The following is a 21,413-nucleotide window of genomic DNA, read 5'->3' as shown; positions in this document are numbered from 1 at the left end:
AGAAAACTATCATTGCTTCCAAAACAGAGTTTGAAAGAGTAAAATACAGGAAACTTACATCTTGTCCAAATGGCAGCTAGGCCTTTTGATCTCCTGCCAAACTGGTTGTAAATTTTGCTTAACACTTCTCCGTTGCATCATCACCCACAGAAAAAGGCAATCTGCTGGCTTCATACATTTGCTCCAATGCATGCATAATTAATCCTGGTAAATGCCCCCCCTCCCCTTCCCCAACTATTCCAGCTGCTCAATACTCAATGCCTCCTTTAACCAGAAAGAGATCAAAAGAATATTGTACGAATTAGCCATTAAAAAGTCTCCTGGTCCTGAGGGCATTCCTCCAGTTATCTTCAATGTTTGTGCATCAGAACTACCTCCTTTCATGTATTGTCTGTTTATGTTCTCCATTGACATCCATCCCACAGCCTGGAAAGTGACCTATGTTCAACTCATTCCCAAGAAGGGTAACAAATCACTACCATCAAACTGTCACACTGTCTCTTTCACCTCAGTCCTCTCTAAGGTAATGGAGAGAACTATTAAAATCTCATCTCCTACACTACCTTGAAGTCAGCCAGCTAACAAATGACAGCCAGTATGGATTCTGCCACTCCTGATAAACTGGAAATCTGCTCATACATCACCCATCTCTGGACAAATGCCATGGAGAAGTTTGGTGAAATTCAAGCAGTTGTACATCTCCAAAGCTTTCAACTTGGTCTGGCACAAGGGCCTAATAATCAAACTCCCATTATTAAGTCTATCTCATGATTCTACAATTGGATTGCTAGCTTTCTGACTGGATGCATGCTACATGCAATAGTACCTTATCCTCTCACTATTCAACTAATGTTATGGTTCCAAAAGCTTTATCTCTCACCAACCCTTTTCCTCCTGTATATCAGCGGCCTACTTCAATTGTCCACCAACCCAATATACAGTTTTGTGGATGACAGCATGCTGCACTCCTCAATTTCATTTGACAAATCTTGAAGTTTTTTTCAACATCTAAGACTGTTTACAGAAAAATGAAACTAATAGCAGTCTGTAGAGGCCAGATGCTTAAGTTACATGTTTTCTTAATGATAATCTTTCTTTTACTGTATACAGAAAGCCTGCTCATAAAAGCAGATATATTCACAAACTTTTCTATCTTTCTCCTCTTTCAACAGTATATATTATTAAAACTATAACCAGTAAACCATTAGTGTTTGTTCCAAGGCTTCCCTTACAACTGAATTAACCATATGCACTACATTCTCCTAGCTAATGGCTACAATTTCCACAGAATCAGCAAAATACTTTATCCTTTCCCAATCCTCAATATTCTCTTCAGAATAAAAAAAAAAAAAAAAAAAAAAAAACAGTTGTGCACTGCTTTCAAGAACCTCTTGAGACTGGCTGTTCTTATTCATTCTAAGGGCCAGCTCTTTCCTTTCAGTTCCCATGTATAGAGTTCCATATTTGTGCAAGTTGGCCTGCTGTGGATAGACTGGAAGATTCAGCTACCATCCACTTAGAAGAATATAAAAAAATTTAAATAAATATATAATTAGGACTGTTGGAAGTTTTTTCCACTTGGTTATACTATAAATTAAAGATACCAAGAAATTATATATTTGGTGTAATCCTTTATCCAAGCGTAAGCAAACAAAGTTTGTGCCTGAAGTATTTTCAGGACTGGGGCAACTCATATATAGAAACTAATGACTTCACATCACTTGCCTTAGTATCCCATAATGCATAGCACATCTCCTTGCAGACATGTATAATGCTATGCATTATGGGAAGGGTCACTACCCCCAGACTGGTTTCGACCATTAATTTATAGTATAACCAAGTGAAAAAACTTCCAACAACCTTTCTCTAATCCAGAGTAATTTAATAATAAGATGTGACACCTTTTGGCAACTGGTATTGGAAAATACGACTTCTGCATTACTTCAACCTTGGTATTACCTCTGGGTAGTGATCCTTCCCATAATGCATAGTATTATACACGTCCGCAAGGAGATGTGCATTATGGGATACTAAGGCAAGTGATGTGAAGTCAGTACCACCTTTACCTCCAGTTGCCCCAGTCCTGAAAATACTTCAGGCGCAAACTTTGTTTGCTTACACTTGGATAAAGGATTAAACCAGATATATAATTTCTTGGTATCTTTAATTTATATAATTATAATTATGACTGTAGACAGTCTGGTATAGTAGACCCTGTGTCGGACACTAAATACAGATCAAATAGGGGGGAAAACTACACTCCCCTCAACAAGTTCAAAAGTGAAACTCTTTTTTTTTAGATTTTGCAGCTACACTTAAACACAGCCTAATTTAAATAAATATGGATATGTTAAATTTTCCAAATATGGAAACATTAATTCTTAGACATCCAGTTGTACAACCTAAGTTTCCAATTAACACCTTCCTAATTAGGATTCTAGACTTTAGTCTGCTAAGTTTCACTTGACCTTGTATTTCTTGTGGGTGTGTTACAATATATATTGTACTTTTTGATGTCTCAGTAACTGAAATAAGATGTTGGAAGCATCAATAAACACTTTAATTCTTTCCTTGTGCTGTATTGTCTCCAATTAGCCACTAACATGACCAAACATGGAACTTTTACAAGCTACTTCAAGCCTTCAGCAAGAAGCATTGTGGTTTTTGTACATTAGACAATGTAATTCATCGTCCATAGGAAGAAATTCGCAAACATTCATTCCCATGGAGGGATTTGAATCTTTAGCTTATTCATTGGAGAATGGGCACATTAGCCATTTGGCTAACCATACCAGCAAAAATTTTATATACAATATTTTTTATTGAATTATATTAATAAGATGGATAATTATTAAATATTAAATTATAATTTTTTTTTTTTTAGGTTGCAGGCATTGTTGTCCGACTCATCATCTAATAGCTCAGAGATGCAGCAAGCACTACAGCAAAAAGAAAAGGATATACTAGATCTTCGGTTGAATTTAAACAAGGTATTCATGTTATTTTGCTTTTATTTCATGCATGTTAATAAAAATATCTCTCCCCCCTACAATGTAAATATACATTGTAGGGGGGGGTAGAAACTTCAGTTTGGGTGTGTACTTAACTATATACTTTTAGCATGACAATCTAGAAAAAATATTGCATCTGCATTCTCAAAAAATTCTACATGATATCAATTCTTGTAACGTATATTTTTACTTACTGCCGATTCCCCCCCCCCATTTTTTTTTTTCAATGTAATTGAGTGAAACTAGATATTTAAGTAATATTTTTTTATTTTATTTGAAAGAATAAAATTCATAGGAGTATTTTTATGACTATTTTTGTAAACTTTTCTTAAAATTGGGGTTGCTTAAGTGCTAGAGCTAGGTAAGGAGAAGACAAACATAACCTATTGGGAATGTGGAGAACCAGCTGCAGGCTTTTGACTCAGTGTATAGTCCTCAAGACCAGTATTATTTTTATCAGTGAAAAGTCAGTTATTAAAGCCATCTCAACAGAATAGAACTAAATATTTTCAGTTTTTTTTTTTTTGCATAAGCATCATCTATGTAAGACTATTAATGGAAAAGAAGTAGAATAGCTGAATAATTAGAAAAATATATTGCCAACATAATTTGTGTTATTGGGACTAACTAACAATGCTCCTTATAAAGAGTAAGTATTGGATAATTATTCAGGCACTGAAAATCAGGAAAAGGGATGAGTAGGTGTAGTGTTTACTGGAAAATTGACTGGAAGTCAATTTCATGTAGAATCATATTTCGTGCAATTTCAAAATAGAAAATTGAGCAATAAGACTTATTTTAGTGTCTCTGGTTCCATATAACATTCCAGGAGGGAATACAAGGAATTCTCTGTCATAAGAAAGAGTTGACCAAAAAAAGAAAAAGGAAAGAACTTGGTTCATATTGAAGGCCTAAACACTAAATTGGGAAAGAAACATCTAAAAAAAAAAAAAAAGGGAACAGTGACAAGCCTGCTAGATTTTTGCCCAGGGCAGGGACTAGTCATCACTAGCATCATGTTTCAACATTAAAATGTTCATGAATTCATCTGGTTTTTGGTAAGATGCAAGAGTGGTCTATTTGCTTAAGCTATGTATAAATTTTCCAGGAGTTATTTATATAACTTGTTTGTAATTTTCCATTGGACCCCAATGATTGTGGAGATTAATGTAATGTAGCATGTGCAAGTAGGAATGTGTAGTTGTGGTGGATTTAAAAAATGTATTACTCTAAATTATGAAGAAAAGCATTTTCTACAACTAAAACTATTGTCTACTAAGGTAAGACAGTTGCTGTCACTTTGCTGTGTGTTACATTATTATTAGGATTGTGCTACAATCCTAATAATAATGAGCAACTAGCTAGTTGTATTTTTGAATGTCTCTGATTGTGTTCATGATATATATTGATGGATTTTATAGCACAAGGAAAACATTTTCTATTTTGTTCTTCAGATATTACTATTGATGCTAGTGCAGACTATTATAAGATATTACATTGATACTTTCTGCCTGCTGATGACTAAATAAAAGCCTTTCCAAGATTACTCCAAAACTGTCTCTCCATAGCTCTCCTTTCCCATGTCACCCCTTCAAATCTGATATCATCAATCCGCCATGATTTGGGTCGGCATTATGGTCATTTTTTCTCTTGTGGAATTCAGTTCGCTACTGCTTTTATCCATTGTCAATCTTGTCTTTGAGCAATATATATATATATATATATATAAAATTAAATAAATTTAATGCCAAGGGTTACCTTGGCATTAAATAGAAATCAAATAATAAATAGAAAAAATACTATTTATTATTTGAGTACACAACTAGTTTCGTCTTCTTAGAAAACTTCATCAGGTACATAACATGAAAAGAGAAAGAGAAAGTGTTGGATGTCATAGTATTGTGGGCACATTCTCAAGAGTGACAATCAGATAGGTTATAGCTAAGGTTACTATTGAGGATTATTTCTGTTGATTCCATAATTCTTCTCTCCAGTTCATTGTAGCATCTAAAAATGTTTTCTGATTTGTTCCAGATCACTAGATGAATGACAGAATCTTCTTCTTTAGAATAAACAGAATTAAAAATGCAATTAGATGGTGCACTGGCTCTAGTTCTGCCACATGTAATGTCTCTCACATGTTCTTCCATACACAACTCATCGGATTTCTCTCACATGTTCTTCCATACACAACTCATCGGATTTCTCTGTCTCACTAAAATAGGGTACATTGCAGTTACACCTAAGACAGCAAACTTCTGGATACTTTACGCTGTCATGTTTCAGTTTAGGTGTACCTAGTAAGGAACAGAGTTTGAAAAGAAGAGTAAGAAAAAGTGTGGATTTTAAATTTCTTGAGAATTTTAGCTAACTTTGGTAAAATGGAGCTGATATACAGTAGAGATATAAAGCTTTTCACATCAGTACTATCTTCAGTGAGGTGAGTAGGTGGATTAAAAATATGCTAATGAACAGTCTGTTTAGGATAGCCAATTATCTGATAGGTGTATGTGTGGTTTTTATGTAAATAGAGATCCTCAGTATTCCTGACACATAAACGAGTTTGACATCCAGGAATGGTAGAGAGACATTAACTTCCAATTCTGTGGTAAATTAACAAATTTATATTTAGAAAGCTGATGAAAAAGTAATCGGTTTCTTCCCATTAAAGCCAAGGTTAGGGAAAAGGTATATTGATAATGTTTCCTTAATTTGGAATCATGACCTAGATTCTTTAAAAGAGTTCCTGAACCATCTCAATAGTTAACACTCATGAATAGTTTACCTTAGAATTAGAAGTTAATGATTCTCTTTTGTTCTTTATCTCATAAGGTATATTATTGTATTTCTCCTTTTCATGTTATGCACCTGATGAAGTTTTCTAAGAAGATGAAATTAGTTGTGCACTCAAAAGATAAATAGTATTTTTTCTATTTTGGTATCTCTCGACTTCTAACTATTGATTTAATTATGTCATATAGCTGAGTAAATCTCTTGCATCAAATATATAATCCAAAATTATATAAAATCTTACTCTTAGCTATTTTAAATTGTCATTCACAGTTATTTTCTTTGTATTTTCAATTTGTTTTTCTGTCATTCTCATCTGAGTTATCTTCTACTCAGTTCTTTACCTTTAATATGTCACCTAAACTTCACATCCCTTAATCATCACTCCAATTTTCTTTGCCTTCTCCAGTATAGTCATATAAATAGAATACATACCTTCCATATGTATGAATCCAAGATTATATAAAGCCTTCCACTTTGATTTCGCTTCTATTTTCAGCTTGTTCATATACTATTGAAGAACTACTATTGATATCAGCACCAATGCTCAGCTTTGTATTAACTGCAGCCAACCAAATGTCCCTTTAAAAGAATGCGGAGAACTGACCAGGGCTTCTGACCTAATGTCTAATCATCACCTTCTTGTGGTGCACCCTGTTAGGTATCTACCTGAATACTGAACAAACAAGGATGTGCTGGAAATTTGAATTTAGCTGACCAAATTGTATTCTTATTGTATTTGCTTAAACTAAATATAAAATGTTGGTACAACATGACAGAATTTCATGCCAGCTGGAGCATCACCCGGTTAAACAAGGCCCTACATTGTTTTCGCCAGGGGAACCAGGGCAAACAGCGAGAAGTCAGCTACTGGAACAAATCCTGAAACACACCCCAACACAACATCAACAGAGTTCAAGATTGGTAATATCAACATAAAAAGCCTGAATGGCAAAGAAATGGAGCTAGCTGAGGAATTGGATAATACCAGATTGACATAATAGGATTGATAGAAACAAAACAGACAAAAACTGGTGAGATCCTTCTGAGCAATAAATACAAAATGTTATATTCAGGCAATGACAATCAAGGTAAAGGAGTAGCCATGGTATTCAACACTAAATACGAGGCTAATCTTCTTGAATGGAAGGCAATCTCAAGTAGAGTGATGTGGGTGAATAGTAGAATGGGCAACTGGACAATGAGACTTATTTGTGTCTCTGGTTCCACAGAAGGTTCTACTAAGGTAGAAGTGGAGGAATTTTTTGAGACTTTAGAGAAAGCAACTGACACAATGAAAAGAAAAAGTTGATCCTTGTTGGGGGATCTAAATGACAGAGTAGGAAATGATTGTGAGACATACAAAAATATTTTGGGAAAATTTGGAGAAAAGAGCAAAGCTAATAGTAATGGCAAATACCTGTTGGATTTCTGCTCAGGACATGGACTGGTTATTACTAATCCAACATAAAATTATAAATTCCAACATAAAAATGTGCACAAATTCACATGCAGAGAAGAGGCAAGGAATAAGAAAAGTCTCATTGACTATGTTATTGTTGATAGTGATGTTTTCTTCCTGGTGCAGGACACCAGAGTGTACAGTGGATTTGAGATTGGTAGTGATCACCATTTAGTCTTGAGCAGGATAAAATTAAATTTCATATTGATAAAAAGAAGCAGCTCTCAAATGTGAACTGTAGACTAAAATACACAAACATTATTCAAGAAAAAAATTAAAAAAAGAGTTTGAGAACAGGAAACCAAACCATGGAGATTCAGTGGCAAGTTCTGAAGAAAACAGTGATTGATTCAGCCAGAGAGATATGTGGTGAGATTGTCTACACTGATAGAAAAATCAGAATCCCCATGGGTTCTGATTTTTAACACAGAAAGTTAGAGGCAGAAAAGAAAAGAAGAAAGCATAATCCAAAAGCTCATGGCAAATAAGTAAACTTGTGAACTCATAGAGAATACAGAGACAAATGTAAGAAAGCTAAAGACTCTGTAAAACTAGCTAAACAAAAGTAAAAAATGGAGGAAACAGTGCTGTAAAACGAATTAGAGATGATAAAGGTAACATGAAAACTGAAGAAAAGATATCCTTGAAGTGCAGAGTAATTACTTCGAAAAATTGCTAAATGAAACAAGCAGTGGTAGCACAATGGTAAAAAACACTCAACAGGCATGCAGTCAAGAACATATCCATACTTGAAGTAGAAAAAGCCATCAACAGCCTGAAATGTGGAAAGGCGGCAGGAGTAGATGGTAATCGACTTGAAATGCTGAACTATGGAAGTATAAATGTCTTACAGTAGCTGCACTGCATAGTTCCGAAGGGCTGGACAGAGGAACGAATTCCAGGTGATTGGAGTAGAGCTGTCATAGTACCCATATATAAAAACGGAAAGAAAACTGAATGTGAAAGTTACAGAGGTATTTCTCTACTGAGTGTTCCTGGTAAAATTTAATCAAGTATACTTGAGAAACAGTTGAGAAGGATTGTGTAAGAGAAGCTTGGTGAAGAACAAACTGGATTCAGGCCAAATAGAGGCTGCCAGGATCAGATTTTCACTTTACAGCAAATAGTTGAGAAATCATGGGAATATAATAAACGTTTGTATTTAAGTTTTGTAGAACTGGAAAAGGCATATGACAATTCCCAAGAGAGAAGCTATTCAAAATGCTACATTTGTATGATGTTAACAGGAAATTATATCAAGCAATACTTAGTCTTTATTTGAGTTGTAAATCAGCAGTTAGAATTGAAGGAAGTACAGGAAGATGGTTTAATGTTAAATCTGGTGTCAGACAAGGATATACGTTATTCCCTCTGTTATTCATTATCTATATGGATCACATTACGAAGGAAAGTGGTATTAAACCTGATATCAAAGTTGGTGATGTTAATCTCAGTTCTTTGCTTTATGCAGATGATGTTATACCTCTAAATAAATCCACTACAAGAGTGCAAGATTATTTGACTAAATTGAATAACTGATGTAGAAGATATGGTATGAAGGTCGGCAATAACAAGACAAAGACAACGAAAATAGGCTGAAGCATTGAAAATATCAACTGCATTATGAATGGAGAATGTGTAGAACAAGTAAAACATTTCAGATACTTAGCACAATTTTTAGTGAAGATGGTAAATTAAATATGGAAATGGACAATAGAATCAAGAAAGCTGGTATGGTAGGAAGTCAAGTGCATAAATGTATATGGAATAAGAAAGAAATTAGTCAAAACACTAAATTAGTTGTATACAAGACAGTATTCAAAACTAACAATTTTAACTTATGGATCTGAGAGCTTGGTCAGAAGTAAAACACTTGACCAAAGACTTGACTTCAGATATGAGAGCTCTGAGAAAGATTAGTGGCATGAACAGATGAACATGATATTGTCATCAATGGCAATATATCATATTAAAAATAAAGATATTAGGAAAGAACTGGACATTGTCTTCATCCAGGAATGTGTTTGCAGAGCTAATCTCAGGTGGTATGGACACTTAAACAGAATTTGAGAGGAAAGATTATCAAAACAAATGTTTTTCTAGTTTGGCAGGAAAAAGACCTACAGGAAGACTAAGATATAGGTGGATTGATACAGCAAAAAGTGCCTTAGAAGATAGAAAGAAATATAAGATCTGATAATGTTGGAGTCTTGACAGGTAACAGACTGATTTGGAGAAGAATTGTAGATAGGAAGTTAGTAATGATGTAAATTTTTCATCTAGTACTATCATATCCTGTGCACCCCTTGAGGATACATGTCAGGAACCTGATGATGAGTTTTTTGATATCTCTCAGATGGCCTTTGAAAGTTATTTCACTTGGTTATGCTATAAATTATAGATCTCAGAAATTATATTCTTGGTTTCATCCTTTATCCAAATGTGAGCAAACCAAGTTTGCACATAAAGTCACTTCACGAGTGGACTACTTGTATATAGAAGCTTTTAACTTCACATCAATTGCCTTAGTATCCCATAATGCAAAGCACATATCCTTATGGACATATATAATGCTAAGCACTGTGGGAAGGGCTGCTACCCAGACCAGCTTCAACCTTTATTGAGGTCTAATCAGTAGGAGCCAGACCCAGAAGTGATACCATTGTTGAAATAATGCAGAAGTCATATTTCCATATACAAGTAGCCAAAAGATGTTAGATCTTATTACTAAAATACTCCATATTAGAGATAGATGTTGAAATTTTTTCCACATGGTTACTATAAACTAAAGATGCCAAAAAATTATATTCTTGGTTTAATCCTTTATTCAATTGTAACCAAAACAAAGTTTGTTTGTGAAGTAACTTCATGATTGGGTAACTCGTATATAGAGGCTAATGACTTCACATCAATTGCCTTAATATCCCATAATGCAACACACATAACCTAACAGAAATGTATAATGCTATGCATTATGGAAAGGGCCACTACCCAGGATAGTTTCGACATTTATTGGGTTCTCATCAGTAGTAGCCAGACCCAGAAGTGATTCAAGGTTTAAGTAATGCAGAAGTCATATTTCCATGTATAGAAGTAATCAGAAGGTGCCACACTTTATTACTAAAATACTCTGGATTTGAGATAGATGTTGAAAGTTTTTTTTTTTACTCAGTTATTCTATAAATTAAAGATGGCAAGAAATTATATTCTTGGTTACATTCTTTATTCAAGTGTAAGCAAACTTCATTTGCTTACACTTGAATAAAGTGTAAGCAAATGACATTTGCATGTGAAGTCACTTCACGACTAACCATTATTGACATATGCCTATCACATCTCTCCTTAAGGTTGTTCACTGACCAAGCACTTAGGACTGCCTCTTGCCAACCTATTCCTCTCATTTAATGAGCCCATATTTTAATATTGACATATCAGTCAATATTGAAAATGCTGTTTGTATGGAAAGAACTGAGTCTGAATCCTGTTTAAAATGAAGAACTTTGTAATGAATTTTCAATTAAAGATGAGTTAGCTCTCATTTGGAGATGAGAAGTTTTTTTCCTCCCAGAAATTCAGGGTTATTTTTTATCCTGCAAAACAGGCAGACTGGTTAGAAGAACAATAACAATTTATAGACATAGTACACTAGTTTTGTAGCCTTAATTCAGCTATAAATAAAAAACAGCTGGGTTCATTCATTTACCACTCCAAGGAAAAAATATACAATATCTACTCCTAACATCCTTTGCTAACATGTACACTTCAAAACCCCTTTCTTCCTATTAGGTAAACTTTGTAACCTGCAAACCTCTTATTTTCCACAAATAAGTCACCACTTTAGTCACTTCCCCTCTGAATCCTCCTGAACACATCTGCATCCTCAAGAAACCCTGGCAACCAAGTCTGTCCAACAATCAACCAAATATGACTACATCTGGACATAATCATATTAAAGCCTTATAGAAAGGGATAATAACCTCCTTATCCCTGCTTGTCAGTGTGTTTCTTAAGATCCAAGTGATGATATATTTTTTTTTCATACCAAAGTGCATAATCCTGCAGGATCTCTGCATCACCTTTATTAATTATTTCTGTCTCTGTCTGTCCGTCCAATTTAGCACCATTGACAAGCTGGATATTTCCCCTCAGATCATTCCTGCTATCATTGATGTACACACAACACTAGGACTATCCTCAGTAAGGAGGCCTGTGCACACCAAAAGTCATCTACCTTCTCTTTGATTCACCTCCACCATGTACTACTCTCTTATGTCTGTCCATTAGTCACTCGCATAACCTTCTCCTCAGCTTTGTCTGACCCTCATTTGCTCTCATTTATGTAATAATACTCCTTGTAGTATCCTCTCAAATGCTTTTGCGAAGTCCATCAGTATCATACTATAGCCATTGCCTTTATCCGACTCAGCTGTCACTTTATAATAGAAAGTGTATAAATCACTAAGATAAGATATCTTCTTTGCAAAGCCATGATGTTCCCCCCCCCCTCATATAGTGTATCATATTCATATTGCAGTCCATCCTGGAATTCCACGTTTAAACATCTTTTCCAGCTTAACCATTACTCCTGAGTTGTCAGCCTGTAAATTTTAATATGTTTGGTTTTAATTTTAAAAGTTTAATATTGGATTTTAATATATAAAATATTAACTTTCATAGGTTCAGAGTGAACTGAATGAATTGCAGCATCATTTGGAAGAGCAGCAAAGCATTAAACACCAGCTACAAGAAGAACTAGAATCAAAAATTGTACATCTAGAAAAAGCACAATTAGAATTAACAGCTGAAATACAAAGGACCCAACAACTTCAGAGACAGCTTCAAGAGGTATGTGAGTCCATGTTGTGTTAAAATTTTGATTTCAAAAATCTATGCATTATGTTAAAATTGCCTGTACTATAAGTTTAGTTAATATAAAATTAACTACATTAACCACCTTACCGGCCATTAAAGATCAAATACTTGATCTTTAATGGCCGGTAAGGTGGTTAATGTAGTTGACCTTGACCTCAAAAGCTTCGTATCCATCATAAATTTCATTGTAATATCAATGGTATTACAATTTTAATATTCACTTCACATCCATGGTAATGTGGACGTATATATACATCCTGGCCAGTAGCGTGGTTAATAGAGTGTTGCTGTTTAAGTTTCTTCACTTCATGCATTGCTTTTTATATTCATCTAACTTGACGATATATGCATATTTTTTTAATTACAATTCTCTCAAATAACTCTGTACTATGGTAAATTTTCATTATATCTAATATCACGAATGTATATACACAGTCTTACCATAAATACCATTACAACTTCTGCACACCTCCTCGTTACCCATAGATTTGTGTGAGCTCGGTTCCGTTTATCGATATATGCATATTTTTTTAATTACAATTCTCTCAAATAACTCTGTACTTTGGTAAATTTTCATTATATCTAATATCACGAATGTATATACACAGTCTTACCATAAATACCATTACAACTTCTGCACACCTCCTCGTTACCCATAGATTTGTGTGAGCTCGGTTCCGTTAGTGGCACTGTGCACAGCCAACAATTCCATGTTTATCAGTAGAGAGAGTCTAACTGTACTGGTATGCAGTGAGGATATTATGAGAACCGTGTAGCTGTAATAGCACTTCACAAGGTTGGAATGCAGCCACCTGTTTTTTTTTAGCATGCTAAAAACACTCAGGATGAGTAGGATGTTTGTCTATCAGGCTAGTAACTGTTATAAAAATACCAAAGACATATCTGACCACCAAAGGACAGATTCACCACACTGAGTTAGGAAGTAACAGCTCTTGAGGGCATGTCTCTGCTGTTGTCTTGTGAGAATGCAGAAAGTGATGTCCTGAAGGATAAATGTTTCACAGAGAACAATGTAACATGTACTAATCGATAAACTGGGAGTAAAAACCTATCATCATTCTTCTGGACACTTCTTAACACCACAACTTATGCAGCAGAGGATGATAAAATCAAAGGCACTTCTCTTGTGGCACTTGAACAACAGACACATTCTCTTCACAGTGAGAAGATTTTCACCATTGAAGAGTCTTTTAACTGCCAAAACAATCAGGTGTATGCTTCAGATGGTCGCATACCACTCAGGATTCAGAGAGGTCATCATCCTGCAGCATTTATGGTTTAGTGGGGTTGACGTACTAGGGGGGGGGTATCCAAGTGGCATTTTTTGCAAGAAAGGGGTCAAAACCTCCACCAAAGTGTATCAAGACACCGTGCTGGAACCTATGGTATGGCCCTGAACAACACCTTGTTTCATGGTAGGCAGTGGCTCCTCCAACAGGACTCAGCCCCTGCATGCAAGGCAAGGACCACATGTGGTTGGAGGCAAATGTGTCTGACCACATATCACCATCTGATTGGCAGTCTGGAAGTCCTGATCTCAATTCCTTGGATTTCAAATAGTGATCGGAGCTTGAGAGAATAGTATTCAACAAATGACACCCTAGCATCACCAGCCGGAAGGTGGATTTAGAGTGAGCAGTGACAGTATTTCTGTTGGATGTTGTGCATACTGCCATTGATATGTGGCCTCATAGACTTCAGGCATGCGTGAAGGCAAAAGGGGACATTTTGAACATTGAGTGCTGCTGTATGCATGTTGTACGAGGATGGTCTGAAAAGTTCTTGGCCTAACAATGAAAAAACGAATTTATAATTTCAAAATTATTTTTATTTTTCAACATAATCTCCCTTAAGACTAATACATTTATTCCAGCGATGCTCCAGCACCATTATTCCATCCCTGTAGTGGTTCTCAGTAAGATCTGCAAAATACCCCTCTACAGCTGCAATCACTTCTTGGTTCGAAGAAAAATGCTGACCAGCGAGGAAGAGTTTTATTTTTGGGAAGAGATAGCAGTCAGAGAGAACTAAATCTCGGGAATAGGGTGGATGCTCCAACAATTCATAGTGCAGATCCCTTAATTTTGTTTTATCCTTTTCAAGATAATCAATAAACAAAATTCCTTTAGCATTTCCCAAAACACCAATGCATGACCTTTTCTGCTGATGGAACCAACTTTGTCTTCTTTGGCGCTGAACAAACGTCTTCTGCCCACTGTTTTGACTGCTGTTTGGATTCTGGTGTGTAATGGTGAATCCAAGTCTCATCCATAGTAATAAATTGATGCACAAAATCAGTTTTATTCTTGTTAAAACGCTCCAAACACTGTTTGGAGTTCAGAGATTTTCATGCGAGTACAGTTTTGTTCTGCTGTGAGCACGGAACCCATCTTGCACAATTCCATATGAAAACTTTTTCATATGGAATTCTTCATGCAAAATATATCCTACACGTTCTTTTGAAATGCCTATAGTCTCAGTAATTTCACACACTTATACTCGCCAGTCATCCAATACCATATCGTGCACTTGATCAATTATTTCTTGTGTTGTTACACTTTTTGGATGTCCTTCACATGGATCATCTTCAAGGCTGGTATGGCCACATTTAAACTTGGCAGCCAATTTTTTAATTATCAAAAACGAAGGAGAAGAGTTCCCATAAACTTTTATGAATTTCGAATGAATTTCTTTTGGCGTTAAACCTTCTTTTACAAAGAATTTTATAACTGCACAATACTCAAATTTTATCCATTTCAAGGGATACAGACAACACTTTTGCTTCAGACAACTGTATAAAACAAACTACTTGATAAAGTGACTTGCGCAATTTCACATGGATGTTTATGACAGATATACCAACTTAGAAAAAAAAATATATTAATAGATTAGACAGAGAATCAACTGTAAATGTTTTATACTTCCATATTTGACTATATCTGGTGAAATGTCATCTAATCCAGCTGCCTTTTATTTCAAGTTTTTAATTGTTTCTCATTGCATTCCTCTTGAGTGCTTTCTATCACTTCTTGTTACATTTAGCAGTCTTCCAAGCACTTACTTCAGACTTGTAGAATATCATTATCTTCAGTTTTCATGTCACCTTTAGCATCTCTGATTCCTTTTTACAGTACACTCTCTCTCTCTTTCCATTTCTTAATTTTTTCATTAGCTATCAGACTAAATTTTACTAGCCCCCTTAGTTTTTATTTATTTATTTATTTTAATTTTTAAGACAAGCCTTATAAACTGAAGTAGCTATATAAGTTCATCCAGAACAGGGTTTTACAAACATATCCCATGGTGGCATTTGAATCCACAACCTCTTGATTGTGGATTCAAATATGCCATGCACTCAGCTAACCAGACCAGCTTATATTCTTTCCAGTCTTCCCATGACTTTTATTTAGTAATTTAATGCATTGCATTGCTTTCTTACAATTTTACATTAACTTCCTAAGTTCACCATGGAGTTCTCACTTTTCTTTTCTTGCAGACTACTTCCCACTTACTTCCTTTTCTGAATCAATCAATATTTATATTTTTTTTTGGAGTTTGTCACCAAATCTTTAAGGTTTGGTTCTTATTTTCAGAATCTTTTCATGTTTTTCTTGAATAATAGTTGTTGTTTTTTATTTATATTTATTTATTATATATTTCAGTCTGCAGTTTACTGCTGTAACTGCTTGACTTAGATTCCTTTTAAAACTTTTGTACATATTTTTCTTAGCAATATGAAATTTATTTTTTCTGCTCAGAACTAAATGCTGATTATATCCAATTTCAATTGTATACTCTGGTATCACTATCAGCAGTAACATAAGTCATTTGTTAACAATAACATAGTTATTTCAAAGATTCCTGCCTCTGTTTGTTGCCTTTCTTTTGGTAATCATGTTGTTGTTGTACTTCTCTCATTCTTCTTCTTCCAGTTCTGTCTCTTGGTGGTGGTGTCTATCTTCTTGGATTCTTCTGATTTTTAATCAGAGTTTGTTCCAGTAACTAATTTTTCTCTGTTTTCATCAGTGTGAACAGAGAAAAAGGGGGGGTCATTGTTCAACAGACTAAGGTATTGTTCATTACCTTAGCCACTATGATATTTCATTTCTTGTGTCATCATTGTCTTTTGGTTGAAGCCAGCACAGAATACAATTTTATGAGCTAAATCCCAAGTTACCAGCCCATTCTCATTAATTAAGTATCTAGATAGATGCTTACTACAGAGTATGCTGTAGTAAGTATCTGTTTGGACATCTGGTCAGCAGCAGTTGGTTCTCTGCTGACATTTCATATTTTTAAATTGTTCATATTTGGTCTAATGTATTAAAACTAAGAACTTTTATTGTTAAAAGACTATAAGATTTAATGATTAAAAATACAAAGTGCCAACAGGTTTCACTAGCCACTGTAGCATTTTCAAGGCTGTACTGGTGTGAAAACAAATGCATCAAGTTACATGAAAACGCACACTTTAGTAACTGTTAAAAGACCATAAGATTTAATGATTAAAAATACAAAGAGCCAACAAAAGTGTATGTTTTCATGTAACTTGATGCATTTGTTTTCTCACCAGTACAGCCTTGAAAATGCTAGACAGTGGCTAGTGAAACTTGTTGGCTCTTTGTATTTTTAATCATTAAATCTTATGGTCTTTTAACAATAAAAGTTCTTAATTTCATATTTTTATCTTCAGTGTTCATTCTATCTTTGTCATCTTTGATTCCTTTTACATTACTCTCTCTCCTCTATTTCTAAGCTTTTACAATAGCCTCCAGAATATTTTGCCCTTAAAATGCTCTCTTGAGGGCTTATTCCAGTTGTCTGACATTAAGTGACCTCATACAGCAGACACAACAGATACTCAGGGTACAGAACTGTTCAATTAATTGAACAGTTCTGAACCCTGAAAGAAATTCGGGATGGGTGCTACGAGAACTCTACTCCCGTCATCTGGAATTCAATCATCTGATCAGGCCTTCTGAATTATGTAGTGTAGCTGTTATAAAACTTTTATACCATTGTAATTGAGCATTTCTGATTGAATATCATCTACTCCAGCTGCTTTTCCACATTTTCATGTTTTTGATGGGTTGTTTTCTACCTCAAGTATTCAGAGATACTCATGATTGCATTCATGTTGAATATTTTATACCACCATGCTGTCACTGCTTGTTTGATTTAGCAGTATTTCAATAGTTACTCCAGATATCTAGAATATCTTTATCTTCAGTGTTCATTCTGTTTTTGTCATCTTTGATTCCTTTTACATTACTCTCTCTCTCTCTCTCTCTCTCTCTCTCTCTCTCTCTCTCTTTCTCTCTCTCCCCCTCCCTCCTCTATTTCTAACCTTTTACAATAGCCTCCAGAATATTTTTCCCCTTCCTGATATTTTTGTTCTTACAAATAGGTAAGTATGCAAGGAATTCCAAGGAAGGAATTACTTCCAAGTTGAAGGAATGTTGAGCAGCTGTTGCTGAGTTCCTGTAGATCTGACAGAAATGGGAGGCATAATGGATGCTAGTCTACTAAATAGCATGGAAATATCTGTAGAAGAGAGACACAATACAAAAATTGATCTTCTTCTATGGAAAAATGGCTGAAGAGAGTCTGTAAGAAATATATCTTTAATCAACCGATTTGCCATTTACTGAACAGCATCGACAATTTTTAAGGAGGCCTTGGTATGCACCACCCCAAACATGAGAGCAATATTCCAAGGTTAGCCAGATTTGGGATTTATACGGAGTAAGTAACAGTTCAGAAGAGAAGAAAAGGGTGCCAAGGCTTTTGGAAGTTGATGATGCTGTAGAAGTGATATGATTGTGTTATGACTGTGAAGATCAGTGTTCAGGGCACTTATTACAGATGATCTTGAAGCTTGAGATATTTGAGCACTGCAAGGCTTGTTATATGAGCAGGATGAGTGAAGAGTGCTGTCATCAGAAAAACTATGAATAGGGTTTGCAGTCGATGAAAGCATGTCATTTATATAAATTAGGAAGAAGATGGGTGAAATTACAGACCGCTGAGGGACATCAGCATTAACAGGAAAATGTGAAGAGGTGATCTGAAAGGAAAAAAAATGGATAATCCAGTTACACAAGGATGAAGGCAATCCATAAGATGGTAATTTGTTGAGATATTAATCATTATTATTATTATGTAACACCTCCAGGGAATCCAAAGACTCATTGAGGGGAGGGCATCTACTCTACAACTCTCCATCTCCACCAACCACAACTACCTTCATCTATACCACCACTGGTATTTTCACTGACAGTCACAAACATTCATGCTCACAGCAGGATTCGAACCCTCAGCCTTTTGGCTGGAGAGCAGATACGCTAACCACTCAGCCAACCATTATAACCTTTTTTTCCCTGCTAAGCTCAAGTTATCTTGAGCATTTTAAAATCTAAAAATAGCATCCGTGCTGAGCTCCAGTATTCTCAAGCATACATTTGCATTTAAAAAAATCTTTTCCAAAGCAACTTTTAAACACATTTGAATTTTACTAGCATGTGGAGACATGTTATGAATATAATTCAATCAAATGCATGCTTTTCTATCTTTATCTGCTATCTGCAGAGAAATATTTGCACTTTTGCCTATAGCAGAAGAAACCTTTTGGCTGATGTGTCACATGGTTACCATCTTTGCAGTAATAGTCAAATTAGTCAGAAGTGTGCATATATAAGTCAAGAAAATTGCATGAAATCAGCAGGAAGAGACAGACCAGTCTGCTAATAGTGAAACCCCAATGTATAATAAAATGCAATAAGAAAATAACACAAGCAGTTGACAGGTCAGGCATGAGTTGTTTAGTTGAATGTTTGTACAAGGACCTGCAGTGGTACAGAAAGTTGTGATTTCATTTATGCACATAATACTTCTAAATTCTCAGACACTGTATATGAAGTAAATGCAAGGAAAAACATAATATTTTCAAATTTTCAGCTAACACTAATAGAATTTTTTCAAATCTTCCATATGCTGAGAGCAACCACTAAAATGGGATGTGCATCGCCAGATGACCAACCCCTTCCCAGCCTGAGAGGAAGATGCTTCCCAACACTGGTTCTCCCCATACCCTCAAAAAAATTCCACAAGTTGTTGCAGGACAGGTCCAAATATTGAAGAGACAAAAGGGGGGGGGAGAGAGATGTGTTGGATGCCTTTTTATCTACCTCTGTTTTAAAAAAATTTTTGCTAAATTGTGAATGTATAATGCAAATGACATAGTATAGTAATTTTAGTATTGTATAAAAAATACTGAGCAAGATTTTCAATAAAAACATACCTTTCATATCTCATTTTTGGTTAACTTTGAATTGAAAATAATTTTTTTTTTTTTTAATTATACAAAAAAAGTAAGTCAACAAGGAGAGTTTGGTTAGTTTCTATATTCTCAGCAGTGAAAGGGCTAATGAACATTTTCATTTAAAATGTTCTAAATTGTTTTGTTTAGAAAACTAAATTTTAGAAGATTAACCATTATCAAAGTCCAAACTGATTTGTGTGTGCTTGAAACATTAACACAAAAATTAGAGTATAAACTTCCAAGTGACTAGACAATACACAACTAATACTCAGAATTTTGTATTATCAAACTCTGTGTATTTAGGTTCAATATATGCAATCTACAGAGATTGCATATATTGAACCAGATGAATGCCAAAGGATGTTAACAGTTTTTGTCTATAATTAATAAAGTCAACGTGTTTTGCAATTTTGTAGGCTAACTCCATGATTAAAAAAGTTCAAGATGATAAAAATAAATTAGAACTTATCCTTGCTGAACAAAAGAAAGTATCACAAGATGATGCTTACCAAATGGATCAAAATATGATGCAAGTGAATTTGAAACTTGAGAAGGTAAGATTAAAATAAAATCTTGTTATCAATTTAATTTAATTCTTGGATATGAGCAGGTGTGTGGTTCTTTTCATGGTGTGTGTGTGAATGTGGGTGTGTGAACCACTAAACGGATTATGATTGTGTCCTCAGTAAATGTTTTCAAAGAAGAATACAGTAGCTATTTAGGTATTATTTGTTATTTAGTCTGCAAGTGCGCTTCCCTTATTTTTTGGTTGTTTTGAGTGTTGTTTCTTGCTTATTCTTCCAGATAAATCAAACTCTAGACATTACAGCAACATTTGTTTTTGTAAATTGAGATCTTTTATTTCATTGCAAAAGTGAATGATAATCTCATTTCCAATGTTAAGAGGAGGAAGTATATTATGCTGTGATTAGATATGGTACACGAATTAGGGATGAGAAATTCTTTTAATTTTTTTGAGACTAGTTTGTGACAATTCACTGAAAAGAAGTATTCTTTGATTTTATTCATTTCGTTTACTCATTCTTTGCTCAGAAAATCTTTATTTTATCAGCAATGACCACACAGATCCTCGCCACTTATCAGTATCAAACAGCATTCACAAATATTTATAATTATTAAATTAATAGTGGCAAAAAAACATGTAAAAAAAGTAAACAATTTAATAAATCAATGAAATGTTTTGTACAACACTATTGTGTACTTCTTCAGATTGATATAATAAATATGTGTATATATATATTTTTTTTAAAGAGATTAAATGACTGAAAGCCAAGAGATAAAATGTAAAATACTGTTTTAATTCAACACGACTAGTTTCATCTTCAAGAAGACTTCTTCAGGTGCACGTCTTTGCCTATTTTCTGGTCAGAATAGAGGAACATATTAAAGTAATTTTTCTGTTTACAATTCAATTCCCATATTCCAGGCACTAACTTATTACCCTCTCTCTCTCTCTCTCTCTCTGTTTCTCTCTAGTAGCCAAACAAATATAATTTTGTTTGTCACTTTTTCCAGAATTTAAATTTATTCTGTGTAAACTCTGCGTGAAAAATTGGTATTACAAACCAATCAAAATAAGAGTGAATATTTAAAACTATGTAGAAATAATTACCGAGGAATAAGTGACCATTGTTATTTACTATTAAAGTTACTATTTGCTGCTGTTAACCAGACAGTCAAAAATGTTACTATCTTCAGTTATATTAGGACATTAATAATGAAATTTGTACAGAAATACACATCAGATTTGTACGGTTGTTTGTCCTAGGGATGATACGCTCTCCTGTCATCAGGCTATATTTGTGAGTGTCTTTAGATGATTGAAGTGCCTTGAAAGAATCCCATGTTTGATTTCTAGAGTATATGGTTTCTACATTATTTAAAAAAATAAATAAAATGTATAAAAATATAAGAA

General features: G+C 34.5%; 1 protein-coding gene across 1 annotated transcript in view; it reads left to right on the top strand.

Moving 5' to 3' along the window:
- LOC150109219 (uncharacterized) overlaps positions 1–21,413 on the top strand; it is a 672,102-nt gene that overhangs the window by 162,236 nt on the left and 488,453 nt on the right. The window contains exons 10-12 of the mRNA XM_090401856.1: positions 2,885–2,990; positions 11,941–12,108; positions 19,894–20,031. Of these exons, the coding sequence (XP_090257982.1) occupies positions 2,885–2,990; positions 11,941–12,108; positions 19,894–20,031 (412 nt within the window). The remainder of the gene's footprint in view (positions 1–2,884; positions 2,991–11,940; positions 12,109–19,893; positions 20,032–21,413) is intronic.

The sequence above is a fragment of the Typopeltis vanoorti genome, chromosome 2, assembly GCF_054136105.1.
Source record: "Typopeltis vanoorti isolate ZY-2024b chromosome 2, IOZ_Tvanoo_1.0, whole genome shotgun sequence".
Classification (NCBI taxonomy): domain Eukaryota; kingdom Metazoa; phylum Arthropoda; class Arachnida; order Uropygi; family Thelyphonidae; genus Typopeltis; species Typopeltis vanoorti.
This window is presented reverse-complemented; position numbering and strand designations above follow the sequence as displayed.